The sequence below is a fragment of the Corythoichthys intestinalis genome, chromosome 7 (genome assembly GCF_030265065.1).
Source record: "Corythoichthys intestinalis isolate RoL2023-P3 chromosome 7, ASM3026506v1, whole genome shotgun sequence".
NCBI classification, from domain to species: Eukaryota; Metazoa; Chordata; class Actinopteri; order Syngnathiformes; family Syngnathidae; genus Corythoichthys; species Corythoichthys intestinalis.
The window spans coordinates 42,043,998-42,068,243 of NC_080401.1; the positions used below are offsets into that span (position 1 = coordinate 42,043,998).

At 39.9% G+C, this 24,246-nt stretch overlaps 1 protein-coding gene across 12 annotated transcripts in view; it reads right to left on the reverse strand.

The window, feature by feature from the left end:
- zbtb7a (zinc finger and BTB domain containing 7a) overlaps nt 1–24,246 on the reverse strand; it is a 74,188-nt gene that overhangs the window by 41,794 nt on the left and 8,148 nt on the right. For 3 of the 12 annotated variants that reach the window (XM_057840641.1, XM_057840638.1, XM_057840637.1), the window contains exon 1: nt 20,023–20,225. The exons of 3 other annotated variants lie outside the window; for them this stretch is intronic. Coding sequence is in view for 5 of the 9 variants with exons in the window: in XM_057840630.1 (XP_057696613.1) it covers nt 18,153–18,255 (103 nt within the window). In the remaining 4 variants the exon portion in view is untranslated. Of the gene's footprint in view, nt 1–926; nt 19,183–20,022; nt 20,226–24,246 lie in introns of those variants that run through there. 6 more of the 12 variants (XM_057840629.1, XM_057840639.1, XM_057840630.1 and 3 more) reach the window with 5 other exon arrangements.

Below are 24,246 nucleotides of genomic sequence, written 5' to 3' on the forward strand. Positions count from 1 at the left end.
TAGCTCATTGGGTAAGACCCGCAACCCGATTCAACAGCAACGAACGGCCGGGCCGCTCGGCCGGGGCGCTAGCGGAAGCTGACCGAATGGAGAACAACCTAGAGGACGCCCGGCGCTGGACGACCAAGTAGAACGACCGGGACCACCAGTGCAGCGGACGATGCCGTTGAATCCGACCCCGCAGGGACTAAAAAAAAAATCCATCTTTATGAGACAGGCGGCGATGAAGGAAAAGTTTACCCGGCTGTCCCGGCGACAACAGCGTCATCTCAGTTAGTTATGTGGAAATAAATGGTTACTTTGCTAATAAAAGCTCTATTTGTCTTGTTGTTTATGTTATTTTGTAAAAGGAAAAATTCAGATGTTTGGGATGTATCTAAAGCAAAAAATAGCTGTGTTAAAGTCAAAGTTATGTTTAAAATGTATGCTTTTACAAAAAGCTCAATTACTCCAGTTTTTCATCAGAAATTGGAAAATTGCTCAAACTAAGCTATTTTCTAATGCTGATTTCTAAAGAATGGAAAAACTTACTTTTTTTCCTGCTGAAAGACGAGTCTAATCTTTATTTTGGTGAGTTCTATGTTTATATAGCAATAGAAAAGAATTTTCTGTGGGCCTTGCAAAATTAGTCAAAATCCAGTAAAACGGCCAGGAGCGAAGGGCCTTGCCCCGGTGAAAACGGCTGGGAGTGAATGAGTTAACATAGGCTAACGTTTACTACACTAATTCAAGAATACAACAGAGTACTGCCAAATTCCGATACCAGTCTTACACAAACAGTTCCGAGGTTTCTCGAGATGAGATATTCCGGAAACGGAAGTGGCTTATTTGGAGGCTTGGCTTTTGGCTGCCCGTTAATTGTTAACTCCAAATTAATCATGTTGTCTGATAAAAAAATATCAACCACTTTTTTCGCAACGATTTACATTCATTTGTGTTGCATCCATGCTATGTTTGACTGCCAATGTAGTGGATGGTTGTCATTGGGATGGGGTCACATGACAATCGTGTAGTCGCTGAAAAACCTCTACAGTTCAGGTCGTGAGAGCCTCAGTCAAACCCCCGCTCGAAACACTTCTGAACGCCTCCTCTTCAACAGTGCCATGTCACTCAACCTCTTCAGTACAGGGTTTTGCAGTTTCCAGATACATTTAAGGCATCAAACAACTCAACAGTGTCAGTTACACTGTGTTTAGTAGCCACAACTAATTTACTCCTCAGTCACATGGTGATTTCTTTCCGAGTAGTCGAACTGAAGAGAAACACAGATGAATGATATGCACTGCTGTGAATTAAAGTCAGTCTTCGTCTAATAAATATGCCATTCATCCATTACAAAGATGTTGTTAAGCCTGAGAAACTTTGGTAATGTTTTAGATAAACAGCCAAATGTTTTGAAGGGAAAACATTCTGAGGTTTTAGTGAACACGGGGGATTATATAATTCAAAACAAGTTGTAACTAGCTTCTTCAATGCAATGCTGTTTTTTTTTAATTGCTCTTAGACTTCAGGCTTCTTTATAATGTTAGAATAAAAAAGTTTTTTTTTTTTTTAAACTGCAGTCACTGATGTGTAGTAACTGCACGAGTGTGGAATTAAGGGACAAAATCAGTTTCTCAGTGCCTGTCATTGATGCGATATCCATTTGAACTGGGAGGACTGGCAGTACTCACATTAATCTGGAAGGCAACCATAGGTGAGCACGTTAAGTCATTAAAAGTAGGATTTTTTCCGATCACGTAGCCTATATACAGTAAATCTCTGAGTTTGGCAACTTCACTACTGTTTTGTTAAGGCTTCTTGGTTTGCATATATTTTCAAAGATGGCTCTGATAACATTGCTGATCAGTACATTACTACATGCACTCTACGATGCATTTGTTTGTGCAGTTAAAATGCATCGGATACAAAAACATTCTTGAGGAACGTCTTTGTCACGGTGCTGGAGAACAAATATTGTGTATATTTTTAATATATTTAATAATTGAGTTTCACAGATTCTGTAAGATCATGTTTTCCATTTCATCTATGCAAGTGGTTGTAAACATTTAACACCGAGTACCACCTCGAAAATGCATGGCTCTCCATATACAACCATTAGGACCAACATTAAAAGTGAAAAATAAATAAATAAGTGCACTCGGCCTAAGTGCTCATCAAAAACATTGCAGGCGATGTATTCCTCAAAGCTGCATTTAATATTGGAAAACACTAACTTTACGCATGGTGTGAACATTAACAATCAGCTTGATTATAGCAAAATAAACTTCACTTAAATGATTACATTCAAATATATTACACACCAGTGCTGGTTTTTGTATCCCTTTTAATTTTTGTCTTGGTCTTACTCTTTTGAACGATAATATTAATTAGTCTTAGTCATATTTAAGTCATCTTAAAATGTTTGTCTTCATCTAATTTTAGTCGACGTTTACTAAAAATGTTTTAGTCTGGAAGATCCCTTTTTTTTTTTAAAAAAAAAACCCAAAAATAAATAAATAAATAAATTAACAAAGGTTTCTAAATATTTCAAATGGACATTGACAGACCAGCACATATTGTAGCGTCTACAAGGACAATGCGAACTTGGTGATAATACTAGTGCTGCAACGATTAATCGATTAACTCGAGTATTCGATTAGAAAAAAAAAGTCGAATTAAATTCTGCTGCTTCGAGTATTCGTTAAATTATAGTGGCGTTGCAATGGTTTGTTTTGAAAGTGTTTGCATTTAGTTGTATTAATTTGGGTGAATACACTGCCCTCTCGTGTGCCTCATTTCACATGGCTGAATCCAGCTGCTCTCTGTTAAGACCAACATAAGCTAAGTTTTTGTTTGAGATGTGTTTTTTATTTTTATTTATTTATTTTTTTAATGCATTTCTATTTTAGTTTATAGGTATATTTAACTGTTTTTGTGGGCATATGTGTTTGAACCATTTGTTAAAAGCATGGTTTAAAAAAACAAAAAAACGTTAGCATTTTATAGCATTTAAGCTCGCGGATTTTTGCTATGTAAATTAGCCAATTGTTCTTTTGTTGTACTTTAGATCCTCATTTATTTTTTTAGACCGTTTGAATCTCAGCTCAGGTATTTTCATTTTTTATTTTACTTATCAGTTTACTTGATTATTTGAACTAAGTAGTTGATCGATTAATCGACTACTAAAATAATCGATAGCTGCAGCCCTATTCTGAACACAGCAAAAACTCAAAATCCTATTAGCGTAATGACATTTTTTGGTAAGAATTATGTTTTTTTTTTTTTTTTTTTATAAGATCTGGAAGTTTTTTGAGTTAAAGCGAATTCGTTTTTTTTTTCTTTGTGGTCACATCTGAGATGCAATTGTTGGCTGTTTTCAACAATGTACATCGGAAATAAAGACATTGATTGTCTGAAAATGGTTCAATCTTAGGTGAAATGTCTTGTTTTCTTATGTATATTTATAAGTGCTCTTTACCTAAAAAATGTTTTATCCGATTACTCGATTAATCGATAGAATTTTCAGTCGAATACTCGATTACTGAAATATTTGATAGCTGCAGCCCTAGGTAATACACATCCTGCAGGTAAAACAGTACATTATTTTCAATTAATTACACCCACCTCGATATCATGAACTGTATGTAAGAAAGCTGTCCTAGAGTTTAAGACGACGCTCACCGTTAGCATTAGCCTAATGCTAACGCGAACGCTATGCTAACGCTATGAGTTACATTTAGTGTGTGATGATCACTCAGCACAGACCTTTAAAGGCTAAAGCAACATTGCATATTCTCTTGGGCCAGTATAAAACAAATCATACCGTGTGTGCAAGCAAGTGTGCAAGGAAACTGGAGAGCAGCAGCACATCACATGAGTGACACAACCAGACACGCTACGATGCAGGCCAACTACACATAAAATGTCACACACTGTGAATGTGTCAGAAACTATAGCGCATTTTTGTCTCGCTCTTGTCTCGTCAGACAAAAACTGGCATTAGTTTTGTCATGTTTTAGTCCCCGAAGACACATTTTTAGCTCGTTATCGACTCGTCATTGTAATGGAAAAATTGTTCGTTGACGAAATATTTTCGTTATAGTCATCGTTGACAAAAACAACCCTGTTACACATGTTACATTACGATTTCAGATGAAGAGAGATTAATTGCAATTGTATAAAAATTAAATAAGTGATTCAAATTGACATATGTCCTCCATTGGAATAGAAAATTAATTTAAGCCCTGCCTAAAACATTCAGGATTTTTTCCATTACCACTGAATTACTCGTGGCAATGGTATACGTAGCAACTACAGTACCAAACACATTTAATTTTAGTCGACTAAATCAATTGCAATTTTTGCCAACCATAATCTTACGGTACTTCCACAAATAAACCATCTTAAAATCAAACACTTTATATTCTAAGAGGCTTTGACTAGAGGTGTGCCAACTTTCCCATTCTTAGATTCCATCCAAATTCTGATTATTGATATATGCCAAGTTAAGCGGAACTAAAACACAGTCAGCGCAGTCATCAGGACGCAATGAGGAACTGACCGAGAGTTAACATAATGCTCAACTCATGCCGCTAGATACAAAAACCAATAATACCTGACTGCCGCCGACAGCCGCTACAAACTACGCCCACATAATGCTACGGTAGATATCACATGTATATAGAACTAGATGCAAAATGACAGACTCGGCGGCGTTAGCACATGTATAGAAAACTAGAAGCGAAATGACAGGCATTAGTAAACAGCCGCCATCTTAAAGCAGTAGACGTCTCTGGATGGCTGTTGTAGCGAAACTTCCAAGCGTACCTAATTAACTTTTTATCTAAAATAGTCCTAAATTGGCAAACTCTTGACTTGAATCTATCTTTAAATGATGAAACAGTTTTAAAACTTTCACAAGTCGAAAGTAGAAGAGAAATTATGGAATAACGGGAGCCATTGTAACAACTCTAACGGTTGATTCACAACATTTAATTGAATGTAGTTTAAAGCTGCTGATACAGAATGGGGACTTGAGTATTTTATTTACAGTTTTGAACTGTTAACATGACACTGAATAGTAGTTTATTTAAGCCTGAGGGGATTTTTGTACAATTTTTGTAACTAATGTACAAAACATTAAAAGCTGCTTAAAGCTGGGGGGCATCAATAATCGATTTATAATCGAATTGTAGCCTCTGAATCGTAATTGTAATTAAATCGTTAGGTGCCCCAAGATTCCCACCTCGAGCTTTGACACTCAATACTCCTATGTTGAAATCAACATTTTCACAAAGCAAATTTGAATGGTTGCTGTGTAAAAGACACTCCAATAGCTATAATTCTAGTCCGTTCTATTTACATACAGTCCATAATTTTAATGCACTAGATGTTGACATATTAAGTTAAAGAGTGGGGAAATGTCAGATCTACTGTCACGGTTTTGTCCGGGGGAAAAAAAAACGTCTTTTAAGTGCGAACAAAAATAAATCATTAGTGACTAAAGTAATGTTCTTCAAATAACCGCCAGTAAAATTTCAATTTTCATTTCATCATGCATTACAAACATATCAAGTGCAAACACACAATAATCGACATCAAGTCAAAGACAAGGTTCTTATCTATGCCCTAAACTGACTTTTCTCTATGGCCCCACTGAAGGTTGGACAAAGGGATAGTACAAGATACTGGGAATTAGGTGGGAGGGGGTTGGGGGCTGTCGGTTTCAAGGAAAAGCAGATTTTGAGCAAGTGCCATAGCAGCTACGTGACTCGCAGATGCCAGGCGACTCGTGGAAGGAAATGTGATTGGTCTTAAAGGGAGAAGAACAGGAAGAGAATAAGCGGCTGATAAAACTGACGTTGTGAAAGCTGCTCTTGGTCTCGTGGCGTTCGCTCGCAACCAAGCAGGAAGTGCTGGGGAGCGAACAGAAAGTGAGTGAAGTGGTGGTGGGTGAGGCCCGATTATTAAGCTTGCAACAACTCATAGCTGCGAACAGTAAGGAGGCCTTGGAATCTGGCTCAGATGTCAATGATAAACTTGGATCTCATTTGTTTAGCTGGTAAAACCTGCTTCAATAGGAGGAAAGCTCAACACCAACAGGTGGGGCAAAGATTCATTTGAGGAAGCGAGCCAGGGGGTTATTATGTTGTTTTGTCCTTATGCAAACCCATCATAGTATACTGTGTACAGAGGTGTGTGCAACTCACAAACCTCTTACTTTGGTGCAGTAAAAGATAGAATGGGATAGGCACCAAAAGATAGAATGGGATAGGCTCCAGCAACTCCGCAACCCATGTGAGGATAAGTGATACAGACAATTAGTAATTATAATCCAGACCTCGCATACACATATGTACATCACCTTTTGGGTCATGTATGATGCACTTGAGTACCAAATGTTCACACCAGGTTTAAATTACAGGTAGTTCCCGGGTTACAACGGACCCAACTTACACGATTTCGGCTTTACGACGCCTGCGTCTCGTTGTTGTTGTTTTTTTTTTTATTTTTTTTTTTTAAGTGCTGACTTTTGTCTTGTGATGCATGCTTTTATTTTGGCGCAGGAAGCGTAGAAAAGAGGCCCCCATCCACACCACACACAAAGCAGCCGAGTGACAGAGGTGGCAGCCTGCGCGCACATTTGTTGCTTGCGAAGCATCCAGAGGCGATGGCTGTATATGACCCCCTTTTGTACTGTTAATTGTGAGTTTTCAACTGTGGTCGAATACTTGGGGCGAGTTTATGTTATTGTTTCTGACGATGTGCGGATGCTAACTGACACGTTAATTGTTTGTTATTGATGTATCAGCAGCTACTTGTAAATGCAAATTTGAATTGCTGTTATTGAGGATGAGACTGATTTAATTTCTTTTATTTTAGTTTCATTCTGCAAGTGTTGATGTCATGAGCAGCTGAAAAAAGTCAGCAAATCACATATCGTCGTTTCGGAGCTTAGCTCACTGTCTAGCTAGGACTTAGCTCCAACGTCTTGGCGAGGACAGTACAATGACGTATAATACATGTTTTTGGATATATATATTTTTTAATTTAGAGGGTGTTTTGCGGTATTTAAAGGGTTAATTCCGACTCACACGGAAATCCGGATTACATCACAAGCGCAGGAACGGAACTTGTTCGTAAACCGTGGACGACCTGTACTATTATTATAATTAACAAATACATTTCATGCCAAAGGAATAAAATAGCGCATTACACAGTAGGAGTGGGAACCTCTTGATACCTCACGATACGATACGCGATACATAGCTCACGATAACGATGATCTGACGATGTGGTGATACAACGATTATCGATACATTGGTCAGGAAATCATTCTAGGATATTCTACAAACAACTAATAAATAGGAAAACAAGCTTCTGCTGTGAATTGGAATGAGTTAACACTAGTAGACATCCAATCCATTTGAACTGGGAGGGTGGCAGCGAATGAACATTTGTTCTGCCATCCCTCCCACTTCAAATGTATTGAACGTGTATGGCCGTCACTGGCAGCCAATGTCAGGTAGTGAGGTAATTTTGGACCATTTAAGGTCAAATACCTGTTGATTATCAGTTACTTCCTGTTGATTTGGGGGCATTTTACGGGTCACTTCCTGTTTATTTTGAGTTACAGAACAGGAAGTGACCTGAGAATAACCCAAATGATTAGGTAGTGACTCAAACTCAACAGGAAATGACCTGTAAATGAACAGCAAGTGACCTGTAAATGCCCCGAAAAATCGGACAGAATGACTGCGAATGCTCTGGTGTCGAATTAGTGCTGCAACGATTAATTGATTAACTCGAGTATTCGATTAGAAAAAAAGATTCAAATTACATTTGGCTGCTTCGGGTATTCGTTTAATTAAAGTGGCGTTGTAATGGTTTGTTTTGAAAGTGTTTGCATTTATTTTCATTGATTTGGGTGGATACACGGCCCTCTAGTCTATCTCATTTCACATGGCTGAATCCATCTGCCCCCTATTAAGACCAACATAAGCATAAGTTTTTGTTTGAGCTAATGATTTTTTTGAATACATTCGTAATTTAGTTTAAGGTATATTTAGCCATTTTTTTTTGAAATATGTGTCTGAGCCATTTGTTAAGAGCATTGTAAAAAAGCGTTAGCATTTTATAGCATTTAAGCTATCAGACTTTTGCTACGCAAGTTAGCTGATTGTTCTTTTGTTGTACATACATCCTCTTCTTTTTTTTTTTTTTTAAATATACCGTGTGAGGCTCAGCTCAGGTATTTTAATTTTTTATGTTCCTTATCCGATTATTCGAAATAAATAGTTCATCGATTAATCGGCTACTAAAATAATCGATAGCTGCAGCCCTATTTCGAATGAACGAACGTTCCCAGTCTAAATGGATTGGGCGTTGAGCATCGTCAGTGGCAGCCTTAGAGTTACCAGGGACACTGTTATGGTGGAAGATTTTGGTAGCAACTTATTAGTCCCTTATTTATTTATTTATTTTTTAAAACACTGACACCTTTTTAAAACGATATCTCGAATCTGGGCAGGAGCATATCGCTAACCTTTTGGGATCCAAAGTATCACGATCTATCACCATTTCGATATTTTATCACACCCCTATTACACACAGTCCTGGTAGTTTTTAATAGTATGGTAATTACGAATGTAATGTATGGTTTGAAGAAAAAAAAAAAGGAAAAAACATGAGGGGAATATTTTATAGGGTGTTTGAAGGTGACGTTTTGAGTCAATTTGTTTAAATACGAACTTGAAATTAAACCCATATCAAATAATTTACGATCAACTTCCTTTATACTATTACATTGATTATAACCAGGGGTGCACATAATTTTTTTGCCCAGGTTCTCAGAGGAGGACCTGGAGATGCGACTTGGTCCTCATTGAGCTTGAGAGCCGACCCGCCTGATGCGATAAAATTATGACAAGCTTTACTTGGAGCCAATTACCTTAAATTAATTTTATTAACAATTAACACTTGATTAACATCAACTGGCACAACAAAATTGCCATTACTCTGAAGTGAAATGTAAAGACATATACAGGGGTACCGCATATTTTTTTTGCCTCCCACATTAACTCCAAGCCTGTGTAAAAGTGGGATGTCCACCTTTAAGAGCTCATTGAACGTGCATGTTTAGCCTTGTGAAATGCGAGCAAAAACACGTTTGTCAGTGCATGGCGCTGTTCTTTATTAATTTTATTCTGCCACTTGTCCATAGGGCGAGTAGGGTCCTGTCTGGCATCGATAGTTTGCTTAATTGCCATCATGCTCTCTGTTTTTTTCGTGATTTTCAAAGTTTGGATGGCTGAAATTCTTTGACCCTACATAAAATGCGCTGCTCTTATCAGCGACATTGAGATTCTCACGGCAAGTTTAGCACCACATTTCCATGAGAGCATCATTTGCTTCTAGCCATGGTACCGCCTGCAGCCACTTTTCAGCAAAAGTCCTTTTTTTCGGGAGCTCTGGTGACGTCTCTGTCGTCTGCTGTGTGGTTAATTTTACTTTAAAAAATTAATTACAGTTACAAAGTACTTCTCCCAAAAAGTAATTGCATTAGAAACTCAGTTACCTGAATGTTAGAGTAATTAGTTACTTGGAAAAGTAATTAGTGGTAATTTTCTTTTTTTTTCTCAAAAAAAAAAAAAAAAAACAAAAACAACAAAAAAAAAAAAAAACGGTCACACAATGTGAAGTTTAAAGGGTTTGGGGGACAATTGGCCCTCGCCCAATTCTTTACCCTCCACTTAACTAGACACAAGGGTATTGCGATAACTAGATAGTAACCTTTGCTATGTGTGGAAGTCATTTAAAGTTGTGAATCAACCATTAAAGTTGTTAAAATTGCTCCCGTTATTTCATTAGTTCCCTTCTGTCTACTTTAAACATGTGTAAGTTTTAAAACTGTTTCATCATTTAAAGATTGATTTAAGTTAAGATTTTGCCGATTTAGGAGCATTTTAGATTTAAAATTAAAAAAAAAAAAAAAAAGTTACTTAGGTTCGCTATGAAGGATCTCTACATCAGAGCCTTCCTGAGAGGTCTACTGCTTTAAGATGGCGGCTGTTTACTAACGCATGTAGTCATTAAAATATGTTGCCAATGCAGCTGTGTCTGTCAATTGCATCTAGTTTTATAATATGATATCTACCGTGTCATGTGGGCGTAGTTTGTCGGCTAAGGCTACAGTCAGGTATTATTGGAGCCACCTAGCATCGCGGTTGCAACGGCGTCTTCCCCACTCCTGCTCTGCTCTCTCGTCTCCGTGAGTCCGTTTCTCTCAGACTTTTTTTATTCAACCAACTTAGTAACGCATAGTAACGCACGCCTTTCCCACCTCAGTAACGGTAACGGCGTTGCCAAGATAAGAAAAGCAATTAATTAGATTACTCATTACTGAAAAAAAAATAACGCCGTTAGTAACGCCGTTGTATTCTAACGCCGTTATTAACAACACTGGTCGTCTGTCTGTCTTTTGACGGGTGTGGGGGAACACGGAAATAATTATTCAGTGGGACCTGCCTCTTTGACATTTTGAGAATAGATTTTCTCGTGTCCGCCGCAAATACAGTGGTCAGCCATCGGTACGCAAAAGCGTATTGAAGCCGTTGAGGGCCAACGCATTTGTCTACGTCCAGTACGCATGCGCGCATGCGGACCACTTATGTGCACCCCTGATTATAGCATATCACAACCACAACTTGGTCATAGATATACAATCCTTGTTTTATGTGTGGTTCTGCATTTACAAAACACTTCTTTTTTCGCTTGACTAACAATGACGCCACCATGCTGCAAACTGCGAAGTGTGACCAAATCTTAACACATAGAAGTGACTCTCAGGCCCGGCAGAATATTGGCGGGTCCGATGCAGGGCCAGCAAAGCCACAAACAGACCAAGCGGGAAGAACTTCTTCCTTCGAGTCTATGGCAGACATGTAATAGAAGCCACTGTGTAATCAGATGACCGTCTCTCTGCTTGCTCAATCCCTCTGTCCCCACTGTCTGAGCCTCCCGTTTTGTCAGTATGGTTGCTCCATCTCAGTAGCAACACATCACATCACTTCCCCTCGCCTGCCGCTGAGGAGGCTAAGTGACCGAGATCCCGCCCATCCAACCTCCAACGCGACCCACCCATCTCCTGTCCTAAATCAACATCAACAGTGTCATATTGGTCACGTCGCCGTGCCGACCGTTCTGCCGCCGCCGCTCTGCTTAATTAAAAGGCGGCTGTGGTCTCTTGTGCTGGCTATTTTAGCAATATCCAAATAGGCAGTGGGCGTCTGACGAGAGCCTTTAATGAATGCGTGTTTTTGCGTCACGCCACGAACATTTAAAAAAAAAAAAAAACAATAAAAAAACAACAACAACTAAGTCTGTCTTCACCCCCATACTGAAAACAAGCTTCTCTCGCTCACCCTAATTTCATCAGGTTGCGTTGCCCTCTCCATAATAAATGTCCCAGAAGAGAACAGAAGAAGCCCCTTTACTGCCCCTAGACTCGAGGACAACAACAAGAAAACAACAGAGAGGGGTCTGTGTGGCTGCAAGCCGTGCTATACCAAGCAGCTGACCAAGAGAACCAAGCACAAGGGAAGAAACAAGGCTGCCGTAAGGGAAGGGGCTGCTAAAGTGATTCGATTCTGACCTAGCATGAATTTACACGCAGCAGGAAAGAAATGACTCAGCTCGGTATGAAGTTTAAAAAAAAAAAAAAAAAAAAAAAAAGCGAAGGATTCCAACACACATCATGTGCAGTTGTCTCTAAATGGGAAAATTAGGTCGTACCATGAGAAATTTAACCAAAACTTTGTCAAAAATAGGCCCTTAAAAGGTTGCACTAGCCACCAACTTTATATGGAAGCATATTTAATAATTTGCCGTTTTACAGTGGTTAACATTTTCAGGCTTGCATGAGAGATTAAAAAAAGGTTAGCTTCACTGCGACATGACTTTGCCCTTTTCACACTACTTAGCCTCATTTTCCCGGGCCTCTATTTTGTACAAAAGTGCACAGAACAGGGGGTGACAAAGTAAATTTGAAATTTATGTCTTATTAACCCTTTATTGGGCAAATGACCTTTATTGGCAATTAAAAAACAACAACAACCTAATAAAGGCCTGGCATCGACGTGGACACCACATTTTATGTCAAGTGGGGCCTACATGACCCAAAATGTGAAGTCCACCTGTGTGGATGCCAGGTCTCAATTACAATTATATATCTAACGTAATCAAGCTGGTATAATATTATATTATTTTTCTGAAATATAAATTAATGTATTCTTAATAAAAACATAAATTAATAAAGTTAAAACGAATAATACACTATGGCCCCTTTCAGACTTATATCCTGGTAAATTCCCGTGTAAGCTGACGTGGGATTTACCCGCGTCATTGCTTTCACACATTGAGAGTAGGGGTGTGCCATCTTAGGCACCCCATGATTCGATTACGATTCAGGGTGCTACGATTCGATTATTGAACGATGATCATGGTATTGACTAGAGGTGTGCAAAATTTCCGATTCTTAGATTATTCACGATTCGGCCGTGGAAGATTCGAGAACGATTCACAAACATCCAAATCCCGATTATTGAAATATGCCAAGTAAAGCGGAAGTACAACACACTCAGTGCGCCGCTCGGTCTTCGGGACGCAATGAGGAACGGAGCGAGAGTAGCTTAACATCATGCTTCTCATTACCTGGCCCCTCGCATAATGCCAATGCTCAACTAACGGCTCTAGCTCAACTCATGCCACGAGATAAAAAAAAAACACAACAACATACCTGACTGCTGCCGAAAAGCTGCTACAAAGTACATCCACATAATGTTACGGTAGATATCATTTTTATGGAACTAGATGCAATATAGATTCGGTAGCGTTAGCAACACATCTACAGAAAGCTAGATGCGATTGTTAGTAAACGGCCGCCATCTTAAAGCAGTACACTTCCCTGCAAGGCTGTTGTAGCGGACCTTCCAAGCGAACCTAATTAACTTTTTATCTAAAATACTCCTAAATGGGTAAAATATTGACTTGAATCTATCTTTAAAATAGTTTTAAAACTTTCACATGTCGAAAGTAGACAAAAGGGAAATTATGGAATAACGGGAGCAATTTTAACAACTTTAACGGTTGATTCACAACATTAAATTAATTGAATGTAGTTTAAAGCTGCTGATACAGAATGGGGACTGGAGGTATTTTATTTACTGTTATTTTTGTATATTTGTTTACTGTTATATGTTAACTTGATACTGAAATTGTAGTTTGGTTTAGCCTGAGAGTATTTTTGAACAATTTTGGAACTAATGTACAAAACATAAAAAAAAAAAAAAAAAAAAAGGAGGGGTGCATCAATAATCGTTTTAGAATCGAATCGGAGCCTCTGAATTGTAATCGAATCGTTAGGTGCCCAAAGATTCCCAGCTCTAGTATTGACTGTGATCACGGTTATCGCAATTATAACGATTATTGATGCATTGTACATTACAAATTAGTAAAGTAGCCGAAATTGTGTCCATTATTTACTTAAAATAAAAATGCCCATACAACAAAATGCTGCCCTTAAGCTGCTTTTTTATTTATTTTTTACAAGAAAGTGCAAAAACTTTAACCATTTTAAAGGGAGTACTTACTTCTCTCAACAATACAATAAAATTTACATAGGTGAAATGAATTTCCACTTTTTCTGGAAATGAAGTTTTTTTTTTTTTTCTTCTCTCTTTTAAATAAGACTTCTTTTAACCAATATACTTAGTTTTCACAGACTTCTGTACTATTTCGCATGTTTGTAGTGTTACCGCTGTACTTGATTATGGTTTTACATGTTCTGCATATGAAATACATGTTAGTGAATTAGCTAATTAGCTTAGCGCTAACTATTAACATCTCAAAAACAACAATAAAGGCTAAACAGTACAAGAGGGTTCGTGTACTCACCTCTCATAGATGCATACGGGTCTTAGCAACACACTCAGGGCATTTTTCAATTGAAATGCCTTAAAACTACTGCTGGACATCTGAAAGAAAAGAAGCAACGAACTATCTCTTTCCCCCTCTTGATCTAAAAAATAATTTGCGCACAAAAGCGCAACCACTGGGTCGCGCTTCTGTCCCTTCCTGTCTCGTACACAAATGAATTTTCCAGTCTTTTAAAAAGGAGTAAATCTCTCTCTCAGTAACCGGCAGCATCCATCATAACGTTGTGCGAGCGCCCGTTAACGGTGCCCGGGCGGCAGACGTGTCTTGAATTTCGTTCTGCTGTGAGCGGCTGCCATAAAGTTATGAGGGGAAAATCATCATTTTTGAACCTTTATGAATCGTAATCGAATTGTCACGTGTCGAATCGCGATGAATGTAATAATGGATTTTTTGGAACTACTCTAATGGAGAGATAGCCCGGGAACAATGCGGGTTGGACACTTTCACAGACTGGTCACGTGTTGCCGACTCGGTGCTCTCTGTGCGGGGAGGGCGGCTGGTGCGATGCTAAGACTCGGCAAATGTCCCCGTCATCTCAGTGTCAGTTGCCCCGGCAAATTGCTTACACACATAAGGGCTACCTGTTTAAAAATCCCGGGTTTTTAATGGTATTTAGGTGTGTGTGAAATGGGCTTGTGAATATGGCTTCTAAAAAAAAAAAAAAAAAAAAAAAAAAAATATTTTTTGTTTTTATTCCATTGTATTTGACAGCCGGTCACTGACATCAAGCGTCCAATCCATTTTGATTGGGAGGGCCAACAGAAATTATTCGCCATCCCAGTCAAAATAGGTTGGACATCTAGCAACATTAACAGCCAAGGAGTTAAATGAGTGGGTTAATACTTTATGTGGTTATGCTCTACAAAAAAAAAAACATGCTCGGTTACCCACTGCCATACTGACTTTTTCTGGAGAGTGTTTTACAGTATAGCTTTTACAGTAAAGTTTTTTTCAGAGAAATATTTACTGTAATTATCACTTTACTCCAGCGTAAGTGTAGGTTAGTGATACGCTATGGCTAGAACTTTGGGGTATGCCGCCACTATACGAACCCCAGAGGTTTACTGTAAACTACTGTAATACTAGCAAGTTTAACACCTGAAAATCACTTCTCCTGTGCTATTGTGTTGAAAGCATTTGTCCCACAAGTATTTTAGACACTATATCGTGACGCATCCAATTACCCAATTATGGGTCGCCGTCCATATTTGTGGCGATATCTGACGCATGCGGGGCTCTCCATAAAAGGCAAAAGCAAATGGATCATCTCTTAATGCTCTGAAGCGTCGACTTTGCTGGATTGCCTAAATTATTGTTTTATTTAACTTTTAAGACTGTCGAAGTGTTATTTAAAACATTACCTGTAAATGTACCATTATGATATCTACCAGATATTTTCTATTTCTGTTTGTTGAAAAGTAGAATTGTACTAAACTTAGAGATGCCACTATGTCATTTAATTAACATGTTAGAACTGCCATGATTAATCGATTTAATCTTTAATTCAAGTTTTTTTTTTGTTTTTTTTTACTCCAGAATAAATAATCTAATTATTTGTAATTCAAGTATATAGATACACTAAGTATTCCATGAATTTTGTATCATAAAAAGGAAATCGGATGATTTATACACACACCGTTTAAACCTTTAACACCGAACGTGTCGGTGGCTGCAAAATTGAGCATATCATCTTTGAAGCCTCGTCACGCTGTGATTATGTCACCCACGTTCCACTGGTTGGCCTCATTTGAAGTGCGGAAGTTGAGGTCCACGCCTGTTTCTACTTGAAGTCAATCGACCAAGTAAAACAGAGATAATGTCGTTTGAGTTTTATAGCTTTATTGCCCTCATTAACACGCATAAACGCTGCATGGACCATGTGTTTAAGTCCATATTTCCATCATTTCTTGTCCTTTTTCAAAACCGAAAGCACCGCGAAAGACTACATATCCCAGGAGCCATTGTGAGGTCAAGAAGGACGGATGTAATGTTAACATTTTTAATAAATTGCCGAGTGAGGCGCCACCTAACGCAAGTAGGTAAATATATATTTGTCGACCTTTATAACAAAGCTCACCATCTAAACAGTGAACATAACAGTTATCATATTTTATTGGCTATATATCGGCCGGTCAATTTATTTGCTATAACAGTTATCCCATTATCTATGCTATATATTGGCCAATTGCCCTTCTAGGGAAAAAAAATCCATATATCGGCAGCTGATATATCAGTCGACCTTTGGGGTACAGGTGGCATCCTCTTGGTACCTTACGATACGATTTGCGATACCAAGTTCAATATAACGAGGATCTCACGATATGGCGATACAATGATTATCAATACATTGGTCAGGAAATCGTTCTACAAAACAACCAATAAAAAAGAAAACCAAGCTATTTTCCTCCTTCTGCTGTGAGTTCATCACTAGTAGATGTCAGTTCCATTTGAACTGGAAGGGTTCATTTGCTGCCATCCCTCCCACTTCAAACCGATTGGACGTCCATGGCAGTCAATGCATACCAGTCAAGTTGTACGGTTCGGCGTAACTTGTACAAGTGAGCACAGATTTTTAAATGTGTACGCCGTGAGTTTAAAATCTGTACATTTTTCGTGCATTACATTTTTTTTTCTCCGTTCCCGGACATTGTCACCGTTTTGGCAACGAGACAATGCACCGAATTAGCCTGTAGCTGTTTGCTCACGAGAAATGCGTGTTGAGTTTAGGGTCTGCTTCTTCCGATCACGTGAGTGCACTTGCACTTCCGCCACCTTTTTGTGACTTGCAGTCGACAAAGTTGATGCAAACGTGATAAAAATATGGATGAACCAGCTCGTAAGAAAAGAAAAACTGTTGCCCATGGACGCTATCTACCAGAATGGGAGATACAAACTGGTTAATAGTCTGGATGGATAAAAGCGTCTTCGAAAGGACTACAATATTCATTTTGCGTGCCGTGTGGATTGAACATTAAAGTTTCGGAATCAGGATTCTACGATCTCAGAAAGCACTTCGAGACAAAAGGTCATAAAGATGCAGTCTGCAGAATGAAAAGCTACAAGCCTATCAATGAACAATTTTTTACCGCAAAACACGATTGCTGATCACTTCTCAAGATTAGCAAAAGAAATGTTCCCCGACTGAAAGACTGCATCGGTAAGTTAATTTTATCAATTGACCTTTTTAATTTATAATTGGACACACTAATGAACTACCTTCACGTCAAACTGAATTGAGAGCTGAAGTGCCATGAAGTGCAGCCATCAAAAGACATGATAGAAATTGCCAAAAGTGCTACATACAATTATTAAAAAAAGTCACTGTTAAATTTTTAGTAATCATGATGTACTGTAGCTGAAGATATTGATTGTTCTTTAATTGCACCAGGTTATATGTGACTATATTACCGATAAATTCATATTATTTAACAACAACAACAAAAAATGTTTTTATTTTTGTGTCATATTGCACGCTATATAAAACGCAAGGTAAGATTAGTCACCATTTTGTAAGGGCATACGTCACTACTTGTAAGATTGCCAACGGCCTGGGTTGACAGGTATGTCAATGGTGGCAACTAATGAGTTTAACTGGGGGGCATTTCAGGTCATTTTTTGTTCATTTTGGGGCATTTCTGACTCACTTCCTGTTGATTTTGTGTAACAGAACAGGAAGTGACCAGGGAAACTCCCTAAATAAATACGCAGGGACTCAAATCCACCAGGAAGTGACCTGTAGATGACCCAAAATGAACAAAAAGTGACTTAGAAACACCCCAAAAAGACTAATGAACTATCATTCACCTCTTCCAGTCTAAATGGATTGGGAGTCTAACGCTGTCGATGACAGCCAGAGTTAATCCAAACATGACAATCGGTGAATAGTCAACTATCAAAATATCACTTTTTGGCAGTCTTATTTTCAGCAAAGCAAATGATGAATTAACTGGTATGCAGCTTAAAAACAGCAAGAATTCAATCACACGTCATTAGCACGCCCGTTTGAATAAAAAGTGCTACAGAGCAAAACTGAACGTTTCATTCAAAAAACAAAAGTCTGAAACTGCCACGGCGACAGGCAAACCTGTCTTCTCAGTCAGTCGGAAGCTGCTCGTTTCGGGCTATAGTGGTGCAGGCACAAACATACAGGAATATCAAACTGTATTCAGCCTCACCGCCAAATTGATGGGTGGTGTCTTGGACCAGCCCACAGCCACTGAAGTCCCCTGCAATTCCCTTGGAATCTATTGTTGGTAACACAGACGCACACACATGCATGCATGCGTGCGTGCACACTTACGCACACCAACACATATGGCGTCCTAGTTTAACCTCTTGGTGGGATTTGCTTGAGCCAACTATGCCCGCGTGGTCCAAGGCGGCACCTTGAGAAGTAGCATAAAAGAGTAGAATCAGGACAATCATCGTGGCGGTATCTATTGTATGCCCTGACATTGAACACAGGGTGATAAAAAGAAAGAAAAAAAAAAATGTCCTCGCTTGCTTCCTTCTGAGAAGCATTCCACATTACTTCCAAGCAATTGGGTGTCTTCAAGTACCCTCTTCGTGCCCACATCAAAAAACAACAACAAAACGGGTCCAACGAGTACATCCAGCCAAACCCATGCCTTGTTCCCGTGTGAGGCACTGGCATTTAAAACCAGAAGTGAGCCAGGTGAGCTTGGCGCAAGATGCTAGTCGGCATAAGCAAAGTCCCCCCTTCAAAAAAAACCCCAAAAAGCTACAAATTCAGCAATACCTGACTAAACCTGCAAGCAACAGCTGCACACCACTTGCAACTTCCTTGACTGTTCCACACAAGTAATATTAGAGAATGTCAACCAGAATGGGTGTTGAATAAAATAAAAGCTTCATGAGATGAGAAGCATAGAAGCAGTGCAGTACATTGACCCATTTGCTTTCCCCTACTTCATGTGCAAGTGGGTCAAGAACTATGAACTCCTTCACTGGCAACATGATGTGGCTTCCATTCCATCCCTCCTGCCTGACTCACTTTTCAAGACAATGTATGTACGTGTGAGTGTTTGGTGCGCTTACCAAATAGGAGGTAAGAGTCTCCCGCTCTGCCTGCTCCTGCGTCTCCCGGCAGGGCTCGAGCTTTACCATACAGGAAACTTGCGAGTGGCCCTCGTCATATAGGCGAGCCCTTGCCTGATCCCACGCAAACAGACCCCCCTCCTCCTCCTCCCTTTCCCCTCCAGCAACCATCACTACCCCACCCCCCTCTATTTTCAGCCCACAACTGGGATCCGCACAGGCCACGCTCATTGGCCCCAGCGCCGCTCGCACACCACACCTCCTCGCCGGGATAGGCTGGGGGCTGCTCTTTTTCCTGGATTGCCACGGGCAAGGCACTCTGGGAGAGCGAGTTTCGGGAGCCCGCTCGACCTGTTTAGCAGCGCTGGCGCCGAACTACGAGCCCCAGCTTTCTCAGCCCTCGCCCGCCCCCACTCTCTCCGAGCCAGTTTTAACGTAAGCACTCCGGGGCTGAATTATACACTAGAGTGTGTTGCTAGCAGGCTGCCAGGTATTAAAGTACAGACAAGGCGTGAAGCAAAAAAAAAATTGAATTCAAGTAAACCAGCCAAATGTGAGCAGAGGGTTCCACCATGCACTCCTTGTGGTATGACATTTCACACACACCTCAAACTCCTGACCCAAATATCAACACTGGACCATGCCGTGCATGACGCTGCCACAAAAAGTTGCTTTTGACTTTATTATTAATTCATAAGAGTTCCCGCTCTCTCGCCGCCCCTCTCCTGTAAGTGCTCCCACCTGCCCGAAAAGTCCTAAGTGTCAACTTTTAAGCTTCTCGAGTAGTGCGAGGGAACTGCTGTCAAAAAGAGGAACCTTGACTGACGACCCACCTCTCAGGCCGGCCAGCTGCCCCCCACCCCTCTTACTCCACTCACCACCTCCTCCTTCATTCCTCCCACTCTCCTCCGCTGGCCGTGCTCCCCCCCTCTGCTTGACAGGCCCGGGGCAGCCAGCGAGGGGATGGCAGGCTGCCTTTTAGCTCACCTGCGATGGCCGTGGTGCTGCTTGTTGTGGGGTTAGCGCAAGCCTCCGCTCTCCTCCTCTCCGGAGCTCTCCTGCTCTCTCACTCTCTCTGGCTGTCTCTCCCTTCTCCCTGCCTCTGTCACTGTTGTGCAGGCTTAAAACCCCCGTATGCGCTAACCAAGCAGCAGCAGATCAACTCAAATTCCCTTCCTGGTTTCTGGAGGGCAAAGAGGTCCCTCCCTTTCTCTCTCTCCTCTTCACTCGCCCTCGCTCTTAAAGAAACAGCCTCCATCTCCTCGCCCCTCCCGCCCATCAGAAAAGTCAAGTGGAAATTTCGAAGTGGACACTTGCTTAAGTCGTAAAGTCAATCGGACAAATGATTAACTCGTACCTTCCCGAGTCAGCGAATGGAGCTGTGGGCTGCGATCACGTGTGCTTTAAGGTTGAATAAGGTTGTCCTCCCTTTCTTAACCCTTTATAGGACAAGGCACTAGTTTTGGACATTTAATCCTTTATGGGGCAAGTGACTATTATTAATAATTAAAACAAAACAAAACAAAACAAAAATCCTCAAAGATTGGCGTTCACATACATGGACATCATACTGTGGGGCAAATAAGTATTTAGTCAACCACTAATTGTGCAAGTTCTCCCACTTGAAAATATTAGATAGGCCTGTAATTGGAAGCATGGGTAAACCTCAACCATGAGAGACAGAATGTGGAAAAAAAAAAACAGCAAATCACATTGTTTGATTTTTAAAAGAATTTATTTGTAAATCATGGTGGAAAATAAGTATTTGGTCAATACCAAAAGTTCATCTCAATACTTTGTTATGTACACTTTGTTGGCAATAACGGAGGCCAAACGTTTTCTGTAACTCTTCACAAGTTTTTCACACACTGTTGTATCTGGCCCATTCCTCCATGCAGATCTCCTCTAGAGCAGTGATGTTTTGGGGCTGTCGTTGTGCAACACGGACTTTCAACTCCCTCCACAGATTTTCTATGGGGCTGAGATCTGGAGACTGGCTAGACCACTCCAGGACCTTCTTACGAAGCCACTCCTTTGTTACCCTGGCTGTGTGTTTGGGATCCTTGTCATGCTGAAAGACCCAGCCACATCTCATCTTCAATGGCCTTGCTGACGGAAGGAGATTTTCACTCAAAATCTCTCGATACATGGCCCCATTCATTCTTTCCTTTACACAGATCAGTTGTTCAGGTCTCTTTGCAGAAAAACAGCCCCAAAGCATGATGTTTCCACCCCCATGGTATGGTGTTCTTCGGATGCAATTCAGTATTCTTTCTCTTCCAAACACGAGAACCTGCGTTTCTACCAAAAAGTTCTATTTTGGTTTCATCTGACCATAACACATTCTCCCAGTCCTCTTCTGGATCATCCAAATGCTCTCTAGCGAACCGCAGACGGGCCTGGACGTGTACTTTCTTCAGCAAGGGGACACGTCTGGCAGTGCACGATTTGAGTCCCTGGCGGCGCATTGTGTTACTGATAGTAGCCTTTGTTACTGTGGTCCCAGCTCTCTATAGGTCATTCACTAGGTCCCCCCGTCTGGTTCTGGGATTTTTGGTCACCGTTCTTGTTATCATTTTGACGCCACGGGGTGAGATCTTGAATGGAGCCCCAGATTGAGGGGGATTATCAGTGGTCTTGTATGTCTTCCATTTTTTAATAATTGCTCCCACAGTTGATTTCTTTACACCAAGCGTTTTACCTATTGCAGATTCAGTCCTTCCAGCCTGGTGCAGGTCTACAATTTTGTATCCTTCGACAGCTCTTTGGTCTTGGCCATAGTGGAGTTTGGAGTGTGACTGACTGAGGTTGTGGACAGGTGTCTTTTATACCGATAAAGAGTTAAAACAGGTGCCATTGATACATGTAACGAGTGGAGCCTCGAGAGACCTCGTTAGACCTTGTTAGAAGTTAGACCTCTTTGACAGCCAGAAATCTTGCTTGTTTGTAGGTGACCAAATATTTATTTTCCACCATGATTTGCAAATATTTTTTTTTTTTAAATCAAACAACGATTTTCTGTCCCCCACCCCCCCACATTCTGTCTCTCATGGTTGAGGTTTACCCATGTTGACAATTACAGGCCTCTCTAATATTTTCAAGTAGGAGACCTTACACAATTGGTGGTTGACTAAATTCTTATTTGCCCCACTGTATATGACAAAATTACCCAAAATGCAATGTCTACGTATAATCATGCCAGGTCTAAATTATAACTGTGTACACACATGTATATATATATATATATATATATATATATACATATACATATATATATGTATACCACAGTATATATATGGTGGAAAACACAGACAAGAGTGAAAAAGCAGTTTCTGCTCTTGCACTCCTCTTTAAAAGAACCTGCTGTATTTTAAGCCAAAACAACTGTTGTGTTTAATAGAACAATGTGTCTATATGCTGCCATAGCAGATTCATGGCGCATTAAGCCCCCAAACTGTTTTTAATTTGTCCAATTTACCCCAGAAACCCCCCTTTGCAGACGTCGCGCAACCGCTTTTGTTTCAACCCAGCCATATAGCGAAGGTATTTATATTCTTTTATCAAAATGTCTGTCATTTTTAGCTTTGAATCATTAATTGATGTCTAATATTTCGTTTAAAAAAAAAAACAAAAAAAAACAACAACTTTAAAAAATTATTCACTCGCATATTTTAAACTTTTAAACAAATTACGTCACAATGAAAAAAATGGTCTCTGTAAAAAAGTCACGGATATCTACCTCATAACTATCTCTCAGTTGTATTTTTTTTTTGGTTACTGTCGCATTTTCTCAGAAATTTTAGATGATAAATAATTGATCCAAACAAAGTAAAATTGAAAGAAAATGTTTAAAAGGGTAAATCTATGAAAAAGAAAATCTTGACCACTCCTTGATGTCTGCAACTTTTGCATTACGCCCCTTGTTATATTACCAAGTTTCACCTATAAAACCCCCCCAAAAATCCAGCTGTGGCCATTCACAGCTATGTCTTCACACTCAGTGATACATGCTACATGGAGTTTTTTGATCGAAACAAGGTAAGTACGCGATAATATCTCGTTAAAGTCATGGCGTCTTTAATTATGTTCTTTCATGCTCTCACCTCACATATCACAAATGCATATCGGACAATTTTGAAATTTGGCCAAATTGGGGGTCTCAGAGCAGAACTTCAAGTCACTTGAGTGTTTTCCGCCAAATATACAGTGCTGCTCGAAAGTTTGTGAACCCCACAGCGATGGTCAGATTTTTTGTAAAAAAAAACTAAAATAACCTTATTAAATGTTAAGTTATACCCAAATCCACAATACTGACATTCCAAATAATGGACTGAAACAAAAGAAATAGTTATATTGTCATTCTTTATTTAACAAAAGTGGTTGATTTAAGAAAAACTCAGATATCATGTGTGCAAAAGTATGTGAACCCCTTCAGTTAATAGGATATTGCGCCTCCTTTTGCAGAGATTACCTCAACCAAACGGTTTCTGTAGTGACTAATCAGCCTCTCACATCTACTTTGGGGGATTTTTGCCCATTCTTCCTTGCAGAACGCAGTCAGTTGAGAGAGGTTTGATGGGCGTCTGGCATGAACTGCTCGCTTCAGGTCCCGCCACAGCATTTCAATGGGATTTAGGTCAGGACTTTGACTGGGCCAGTCCAGAACACGAATCTTCTTCTTTTTCAGCCATTCCTTGGTTGTATTGCTGGAATGCTTTGGATCATTATCATGTTGCATGATCCACCTTCTGCCAAGCTTTAACTTCAAAACAGATGGCGTCAGGTTATGTTCTAGGATTTGACAATATTCCTCAGAATTCATGATTCCCTGGACTATGTGGAGTTGTCCAGGTCCTGAGGATGAAAAGCAAGCCCAGATCTTGACATTCCCACCTCCATGCTTCACTGTTGGGAGAAGGTTCTTTTGGTGGTATGCAGTGTTGACTTTTCACCAGACATAGCGGTTTTGGTTGTGACCAAACAGTTCAATTTTGCACCTACATCAGTTGATGAAAACTCTTTTTAATTTAGTCTCGACAACACAACTGTTAAAAAAACAAAAAAAAACTACTGAATTGATTGATTAGGAAATCAGGTTGAAATAACAGAAAATTCCAAAATGTTGAGGGGGTTCACAAACTTTTGAGCAGCACTGTATGTATTGTGGAAAACACAGACAAGGCTGAAAAAGCAGTTTCTGCTCTTGCACAC